The following is a 10,322-nucleotide window of genomic DNA, read 5'->3' as shown; positions in this document are numbered from 1 at the left end:
ACAGAAAGCAAACTGTTGAGACTCCTTCGGTACACAACCGTGTCTTATCTACCATTTACTATCATTCACACACACACACACACACACACACACACACACACACACACACACACACACACACACACACACACACACACACACACACACACCACACACACACACACACACACACACCATCTTTTGTCCGACTGGACCACTCCTCCTGTCCTGTGATAAGGTTGGGAAAACAATGTGAAACCGATAACACGTAGCCTGGTTTCTGGTTCCCGGCCGACATCATTAGTCAAGTAGCCTGCCCTATCTGGCCCTACCCCACTCCCAGCCCTATCTGGCCCTACCCCACTCCCAGCCCTGTCTCTAACCCTGACTCGCTCCTGGCTCCTCGCCCCTCCCCTCCCATGGTTCTGAGTCTCTATAAGACTAGCCGTCCAGCAGCGACCGTTTCCTGCTCTCTCTGACTCGCCTCTCCTCCGTCTCTCTATCTGTCTGTCTGTGGATCTCTGAGTGACAGCCATCATGTTCGTTGCTCCACCTGGCTACCAGCCCGTCTACAATCCTGTGAGTAGCATGTTTCCTTGTCTAGCGTATACAGATATCATAGATATTGTCTGAATCTACCGTTAGGGGTCAATTTCAATTTCAAGTACACTGAAATTCCAATTTCAATTCTCTTTCTGAATTGACTGAAGCCCAACCATTGGCTGTCTCTATTGCGTTTACTTCCTTTTCAAACTTTTACTCCACCTACTTAAAAAACTTCCCAGACAGCCTTGCATCTATACTTGTGTATAGTTGTTAAATGGTTATTACTTCCCAGACTGCCTTGCATCTATACTTGCGTATAGTTGTTAAATGGTTATTATTTCCCAGACTGCATTGCATCTATACTTGTGTATAGTTGTTAAATGGTTATTACTTCCCAGACTGCATTGCATCTATACTTGTGTATAGTTGTTAAACGGTTATTACTGTGTGTTCTGTGCAGAGTATCCCCTATGTGGGGCCGATCTACGGCGGGCTGAGATCAGGGATGTCTGTATACATCCAGGGAGTCATCCCTCACGAGATCACCAGGTGAGAAACACAGCCTTTGAGTAATTGGAGGTATGCTACACATGATCAGATTGTAACGTTTGGGCGACAACAAGGGAATTTGTTTACACATTCTTAAATTGTGGGATCTGTTTTCAACGACGATGTGATGGACACAAAAGACCTAGCACGACATCAATGCTTGGTGGGTTGAGTATTCCAAAACAACCAGGTGATCTTGGAGAGGAATACTTCCAGAACACTAACAGGTGCTGAGGTGTGAATCCAAGTCCAGGCACTTCCTGTGGGTTTGATAGTTAAAAAGCCTTTATTAATGTCTGGGCTACGTCACTATTAAAATGCTCCAGAACGTAACAGCTAACGCCTTCATCAGGGTGTCAGATGCAATGTGATGGAGAAACAATCATACAGCCTTGACTCACCTGTGTCAGGTGAATCACAGGTCATTAAATAGTCTTGACTCACCTGTGTCAGATGACCACAGAAAACCATTTAGGTCTGACACACCTGTGTCATGTGATCAGAGGTAATTATATAGCCTTGACACACCTGTGTCACATGATCACAGGTAATTATATAGCCTTGACACACCTGTGTCATGTGATCACAGGTAATTATATAGCCTTGACACACCTATGTCACATGATCACAGGTAATTATATAGCCTTGACACACCTGTGTCATGTGATCACAGGTAATTATATAGCCTTGACACACCTGTGTCATGTGATCACAGGTAATTATATAGCCTTGACACACCTGTGTCTCGTGATCACAGGTAATTATATAGCCTTGACACACCTGTGTCATGTGATCACAGGTAATTTTATAGCCTTGACACTCCTGTGTCACATGATTATAGGTAATTATATAGCCTTGACACACCTGTGTCACGTGATCACAGGTAATTATATAGCCTTGACACACCTGTGTCACATGACCACGGGGTAATTATATAGCCTTGACACACCTGTGTCACATGATCATAGGTAATTATATAGCCTTGACACACCTGTGTCACGTGATCACAGGTAATTATATAGCCTTGACACACCTGTGTCACATGACCACGGGGTAATTATATAGCCTTGACACACCTGTGTCACATGATCACAGGTAATTATATAGCCTTGACACACCTGTGTCACATGATCACAGGTAATTATATAGCCTTGACACACCTGTGTCACATGATCACAGGTGTCATGTGATCACAGGTAATTATATAGCATTGACACACCTGTCTCACATGATCACAGGTAACTATATAGCCTTGACACACCTGTGTCATGTGATCACAGGTAATTATATAGCCTTGACACACCTGTGTCATGTGATCACAGGTAATTATATAGCCTTGACACACCTGTGTCACATGATCACAAGTAATTATATAGCCTTGACACACCTGTGTCACATGATCACAGGTAATTATATAGCCTTGACACACCTGTGTCATGTGATCACAGGTAATTATATAGCCTTGACACACCTGTGTCACATGACCACAGGTAATTATATAGCCTTGACACACCTGTGTCACATGATCACAGGTAATTATATAGCCTTGACACACCTGTGTCACATGACCACAGGTAATTATATAGCCTTGACACAACTGTGTCACATCATCACAGGTAATTATATAGCCTTGACACACCTGTGTCACATGACCACAGGTAATTATATAGCCTTGACACACCTGTGTCACATGATCACAGGTAATTATATAGCCTTGACACACCTATGTCACATGAGCACAGGTAATTATATAGCCTTGACACACCTGTGTCACGTGATCACAGGTAATTATATAGCCTTGACACACCTGTGTCACATGCTCACAGGTAATTATATAGCCTTGACACACCTGTGTCACATGATTACAGGTAATTATATAGCCTTGACACACCTGTGTCACATGACCACAGGTAATTATATAGCCTTGACACACCTGTGTCACATGATTACAGGTAATTATATAGCCTTGACACACCTGTGTCACATGACCACAGGTAATTATATAGCCTTGACACACCTGTGTCACATGATCACAGGTAATTATATAGCCTTGACACACCTGTGTCACGTGATCACAGGTAATTATATAGCCTTGACACACCTGTCTCACATGATCACAGGTAACTATATAGCCTTGACACACCTGTGTCACATGATCACAGGTAACTATATAGCCTTGACACACCTGTGTCATGTGATTACAGGTAATTATATAGCCTTGACACACCTGTGTCACATGATTCTAGGTAATTATATAGCTTTGACACACCTGTGTCATGTGATCACAGGTAATTATATAGCCTTGACACACCTGTGTCACATGATCACAGGTAATTATGTAGCCTTGACACACCTGTGTCACATGACCACAGGTAATTATATAGCCTTGACACACCTGTGTCATGTGATTACAGGTAATTATATAGCCTTGACACACCTGTGTCACATGATTCTAGGTAATTATATAGCTTTGACACACCTGTGTCACGTGATCACAGGTAATTATATAGCCTTGACACACCTGTGTCACATGATCACAGGTAATTATATAGCCTTGACACACCTGTGTCACATGATCACAGGTAATTATATAGCCTTGACACACCTGTGTCACATGACCACAGGTAATTATATAGCCTTGACACAACTGTGTCACATGATCACAGGTAATTATATAGCCTTGACACACCTGTGTCACATGACCACAGGTAATTATATAGCCTTGACACACCTGTGTCACATGATCACAGGTAATTATATAGCCTTGACACACCTATGTCACATGATCACAGGTAATTATATAGCCTTGACACACCTGTGTCACGTGATCACAAGTAATTATATAGCCTTGACACACCTGTGTCACATGCTCACAGGTAATTATATAGCCTTGACACACCTGTGTCACATGATTACAGGTAATTATATAGCCTTGACACACCTGTGTCACATGACCACAGGTAATTATATAGCCTTGACACACCTGTGTCACATGATCACAGGTAATTATATAGCCTTGACACACCTGTGTCACATGACCACAGGTAATTATATAGCCTTGACACACCTGTGTCACATGATCCACAGGTAATTATATAGCCTTGACACACCTGTGTCACATGATCACAGGTAATTATATAGCCTTGACACACCTGTGTCATGTGATCACAGGTAATTATATAGCCTTGACACACCTGTGTCACGTGATCACAGGTAATTATATAGCCTTGACACACCTGTGTCATGTGATCACAGGTAATTATATAGCCTTGACACACCTGTGTCATGTGATTACAGGTAATTTTATAGCCTTGACACTCCTGTGTCACATGATTATAGGTAATTATATAGCCTTGACACACCTGTGTCACGTGATCACAGGTAATTATATAGCCTTGACACACCTGTGTCACATGATCACAGGTAATTATATAGCCTTGACACACCTGTGTCACATGATCATAGGTAATTATATAGCCTTGACACACCTGTGTCACATGATCACAAGTAATTATATAGCCTTGACACACCTGTGTCACATGATCACAGGTAACTATATAGCCTTGACACACCTGTGTCATGTGATCACAGGTAATTATATAGCCTTGACACACCTGTGTCATGTGATTACAGGTAATTATATAGCCTTGACACACCTGTGTCACATGATTCTAGGTAATTATATAGCTTTGACACACCTGTGTCACGTGATCACAGGTAATTATATAGCCTTGACACACCTGTGTCACATGATCACAGGTAATTATGTAGCCTTGACACACCTGTGTCACATGACCACAGGTAATTATATAGCCTTGACACAACTGTGTCACATGATCACAGGTAATTATATAGCCTTGACACACCTGTGTCACATGACCACAGGTAATTATATAGCCTTGACACACCTGTGTCACATGATCACAGGTAATTATATAGCCTTGACACACCTATGTCACATGACCACAGCTAATTATATACCCTTGACAAACTTGTGTCATGTAATCACAGGTAACTATATAGCCTTGACACACCTGTGTCACATGATCACAGGTAATTATATAGCCTTGACACACCTGTGTCACGTGATCACAGGTAATTATATAGCCTTGACATGCTCACAGGTAATTATATAGCCTTGACACACCTGTGTCACATGATTACAGGTAATTATATAGCCTTGACACACCTGTGTCACATGACCACAGGTAATTATATAGCCTTGACACACCTGTGTCACATGATTACAGGTAATTACATAGCCTTGACACACCTGTGTCACATGACCACAGGTAATTATATAGCCTTGACACACCTGTGTCACATGATCACAGGTAATTATATAGCCTTGACACACCTGTGTCACATGATCACAGGTAATTATATAGCCTTGACACACCTGTGTCATGTGATCACAGGTAATTATATAGCCTTGACAACCTTGTGTCATGTAATCACAGGTAATTATATAGCCTTGTCACACCTGTGACACATGACCACAGGTAATTATATAGCCTTGACACACCTGTGTCACATGATCACAGGTAATTATATAGCCTTGACACACCTGTGTCACATGATTACAGGTAATTATATAGCCTTGACACACCTGTGTCACATGATCACAAGTAATTATATAGCCTTGACACACCTGTGTCACATGATCACAGGTAATTATATAGCCTTGACACACCTGTGTCACATGATCACAGGTAATTATATAGCCTTGACATACCTGTGTCATGTGATTACAGGTAATTATATAGCCTTGACACCCCTGTGTCACGTGATCACAGGTAATTATATAGCCTTGACACACCTGTGTCATGTGATCACAGGTAATTATATAGCCTTGACACACCTGTGTCACATGATCACAGGTAATTATATAGCCTTGACACACCTGGGTCACATGACCACAGGTAATTATATAGCCTTGACACACCTGTGTCACATGATTACAGGTAATTATATAGCCTTGACACACCTGTGTCACATGATCACAGGTAATTATGTAGCCTTGACACACCTGTGTCATGTGATCACAGGTAATCATATAGCCTTGACACACCTGTGTCACATGACCACAGGTAATTATATAGCCTTGACACACCTATGTCACATGACCACAGGTAATTATATAGCCTTGACACACCTTGTGTCACGTGATCACAGGTAATTATATAGCCTTGACACACCTGTGTCACATGACCACAGGTAATTATATAGCCTTGACACACCTGTGTCACATGATCACAGGTAATTATATAGCCTTGACACACCTGTGTCATGTGATTACAGGTAATTATATAGCCTTGACACACCTGTGTCATGTGATTACAGGTAATTATATAGCCTTGACACACCTGTGTCACATGATCACAGGTAATTATATAGCCTTGACACACCTGTGTCACATGATCACAGGTAATTATATAGCCTTGACATACCTGTGTCATGTGATTACAGGTAATTATATAGCCTTGACACCCCTGTGTCACGTGATCACAGGTAATTATATAGCCTTGACACACCTGTGTCATGTGATCACAGGTAATTATATAGCCTTGACACACCTGTGTCACATGATCACAGGTAATTATATAGCCTTGACACACCTGGGTCACATGACCACAGGTAATTATATAGCCTTGACACACCTGTGTCACATGATTACAGGTAATTATATAGCCTTGACACACCTGTGTCACATGATCACAGGTAATTATGTAGCCTTGACACACCTGTGTCACGTGATCACAGGTAATTATATAGCCTTGACACACCTGTGTCACATGCTCACAGGTAATTATATAGCCTTGACACACCTGTGTCACATGATTACAGGTAATTATATAGCCTTGACACACCTGTGTCACATGACCACAGGTAATTATATAGCCTTGACACACCTGTGTCACATGATTACAGGTAATTACATAGCCTTGACACACCTGTGTCACATGACCACAGGTAATTATATAGCCTTGACACACCTGTGTCACGTGATCACAGGTAATTATATAGCCTTGACACACCTGTGTCACATGATCACAGGTAATTATATAGCCTTGACACACCTGTGTCATGTGATCACAGGTAATTATATAGCCTTGACACACCTTGTGTCATGTGATCACAGGTAATTATATAGCCTTGACACACCTGTGACACATGACCACAGGTAATTATATAGCCTTGACACACCTGTGTCACATGATCACAGGTAATTATATAGCCTTGACACACCTGTGTCACATGATTACAGGTAATTATATAGCCTTGACACACCTGTGTCACATGATCACAGGTAATTATATAGCCTTGACACACCTGTGTCACATGATCACAGGTAATTATATAGCCTTGACATACCTGTGTCATGTGATTACAGGTAATTATATAGCCTTGACACCCCTGTGTCACGTGATCACAGGTAATTATATAGCCTTGACACACCTGTGTCATGTGATCACAGGTAATTATATAGCCTTGACACACCTGTGTCACATGATCACAGGTAATTATATAGCCTTGACACACCTGGGTCACATGACCACAGGTAATTATATAGCCTTGACACACCTGTGTCACATGATTACAGGTAATTATATAGCCTTGACACACCTGTGTCACATGATCACAGGTAATTATGTAGCCTTGACACACCTGTGTCATGTGATCACAGGTAATCATATAGCCTTGACACACCTGTGTCACATGACCACAGGTAATTATATAGCCTTGACACACCTATGTCACATGACCACAGGTAATTTATAGCCTTGACACAACTGTGTCACATGACCACAGGTAATTATATAGCCTTGACACACCTGTGTCACATGATCACAGGTAATTATATAGCCTTGACACACCTGTGTCATGTGATTACAGGTAATTATATAGCCTTGACACCCCTGTGTCACATGATCACAGGTAATTATATAGCCTTGACACAACTGTGTCATGTGATTACAGGTAATTATATAGCCTTGACACACCTGTGTCACATGATCACAGGTAATTATATAGCCTTGACACACCTGTGTCACATGATTACAGGTAATTATATAGCCTTGACACACCTGTGTCACATGATTACAGGTAATTATATAGCCTTGACACACCTGTGTCACATGATCACAGGTAATTATATAGCCTTGACACACCTGTGTCACGTGACCACAGGTAATTATATAGCCTTGACACACCTGTGTCACGTGACCACAGGTAATTATATAGCCTTGACACACCTGTGTCACGTGACCACAGGTAATTATATAGCTTTGACACACCTGTGTCACATGAGCACAGGTACTTATATAGCCTTGACACACCTCTGTCAGGTGATTACAGCTACTTCATCTATTGGCCACTAGGCGAAATAAGAGCGGGAAATGAACTATTTACAATGCATACACCGGAAAAATACGTTTTACATTTTACACTAGTCAAAGGGTGGAATAATGGACATTCTCATTAAATTGCCCACAGAGTATAATTAGTTGTCTGGCTCTAGTAAGTTATCAGATGATCACGACTGTAGAAAACTCTCTCATTCAAATAAAATAAAATAAAATGTTATTTGTCACATGCGCTGAATACAACAGGTGTAGTAGACCTTACAGTGTAATGTTGACTTACAAGCCCTTAACCAACAATGCAGTTTCAACAAAAATAAGTGGTAAGAAAGTATTTACTAAAATAAACTGAAGTAAATAAATAAATACAAAATAAATACAAAAATACAAATAAAGAACAAAAATAGAAAAATTACAAATAAAAAATAATTAAGGAGCAAGAATAAAAGAACAGTAATGAGGCTATATACAGGGTATTACGGTACAGAGTCAATGTGGAGGCTATATACAGGGTATTACGGTACAGAGTCAATGTGGAGGCTATATACAGGGTATTACGGTACAGAGTCAATGTGGAGGCTATATACAGGGTATTACGGTACAGAGTCAATGTGGAGGCTATATACAGGGTGTTACGGTACAGAGTCAATGTGGAGGCTATATACAGGGTATTACGGTACAGAGTCAATGTGGAGGCTATATAGAGGGTGTTACGGTACAGAGTCAACGTGGAGGCTATATACAGGGTGTTACGGTACAGAGTCAATGTGGAGGCTATATACAGGGTGTTATGGTACAGAGTCATTGTGGAGACTATATACAGGGTGTTATGGTACAGAGTCAACGTGGAGGCTATATAGAGGGTGTTACGGTACAGAGTCAACGTGGAGGCTATATAGAGGGTGTTACGGTACAGAGTCAATGTGGAGGCTATATACAGGGGGTACCGGTACAGAGTCAATGTGGAGGCTATATACAGGGTGTTACGGTACAGAGTCAATGTGGAGGCTATATAGAGGGTGTTACGGTACAGAGTCAATGTGGAGGCTATATACAGGGGGTACCGGTACAGAGTCAGTGTGGAGGCTATATACAGGGTGTTACGGTACAGATTCAATGTGGAGGCTATATACAGGGTGTTACGGTACAGAGTCAATGTGGAGGCTATATACAGGGTGTTACGGTACAGATTCAATGTGGAGGCTATATACAGGGTGTTACGGTACAGAGTCAATGTGGAGGCTATATACAGGGTGTTATGGTACAGAGTCAATGTGGAGACTATATACAGGGTGTTATGGTACAGAGTCAACGTGGAGGCTATATACAGGGTGTTACGGTACAGAGTCAATGTGGAGGCTATATACAGGGTGTTACGGTACAGAGCCAATGTGGAGGCTATATACAGGGGGTATCGGTACAGAGTCAATGTGGAGGCTATATACAGGGTGTTACGGTACAGAGTCAATGTGGAGGCTATATACAGGGTGTTACGGTACAGAGTCAATGTGGAGGCTATGTACAGGGGGTACCGGTACAGAGTCAATGTGGAGACTATTTACAGGGGGTACCGGTACAGAGTCAATGTGGAGGCTATATACAGGGGGTACCAGTACAGAGTCAATGTTGAGGCTATATACAGGGGGTACCGGTACAGAGTCAATGTTGAGGCTATATACAGGGTGTACCCATACAGAGTCAATGTGGAGGCTATATACAGGGGGTACCAGTACAGAGTCAATGTTGCGTCTATATACAGGGGGTTCTGATACAGAGTCAAAGTTGAGGATATATACAGGGGGTACCGGTACAGAGTCAATTTGCGGGGCACCGGTTAGTCGAGGTAACTGAGGTAATATGTACATGTAGGTAGAGGTAAAGTGA

General features: G+C 41.8%; 1 protein-coding gene across 2 annotated transcripts in view; it reads left to right on the top strand.

Moving 5' to 3' along the window:
- The first annotated feature begins 406 nt into the window (after window positions 1–406).
- LOC106613332 (galectin-4) overlaps window positions 407–10,322 on the top strand; it is a 31,680-nt gene continuing 21,764 nt past the window's right edge. For both annotated transcript variants that reach the window (XM_045724887.2, XM_045724886.2), the window contains exons 1-2: window positions 407–558; window positions 986–1,074. In XM_045724887.2, coding sequence (XP_045580843.2) covers window positions 517–558; window positions 986–1,074 — 131 coding nt within the window. In that variant the 5' untranslated portion in view covers window positions 407–516. The remainder of the gene's footprint in view (window positions 559–985; window positions 1,075–10,322) is intronic.

The sequence above is a fragment of the Salmo salar genome, chromosome 09, assembly GCF_965601325.2.
Source record: "Salmo salar chromosome 09, fSalSal1, whole genome shotgun sequence".
In the NCBI taxonomy this organism is placed as follows: Eukaryota; Metazoa; Chordata; class Actinopteri; order Salmoniformes; family Salmonidae; genus Salmo; species Salmo salar.
This window is presented reverse-complemented; position numbering and strand designations above follow the sequence as displayed.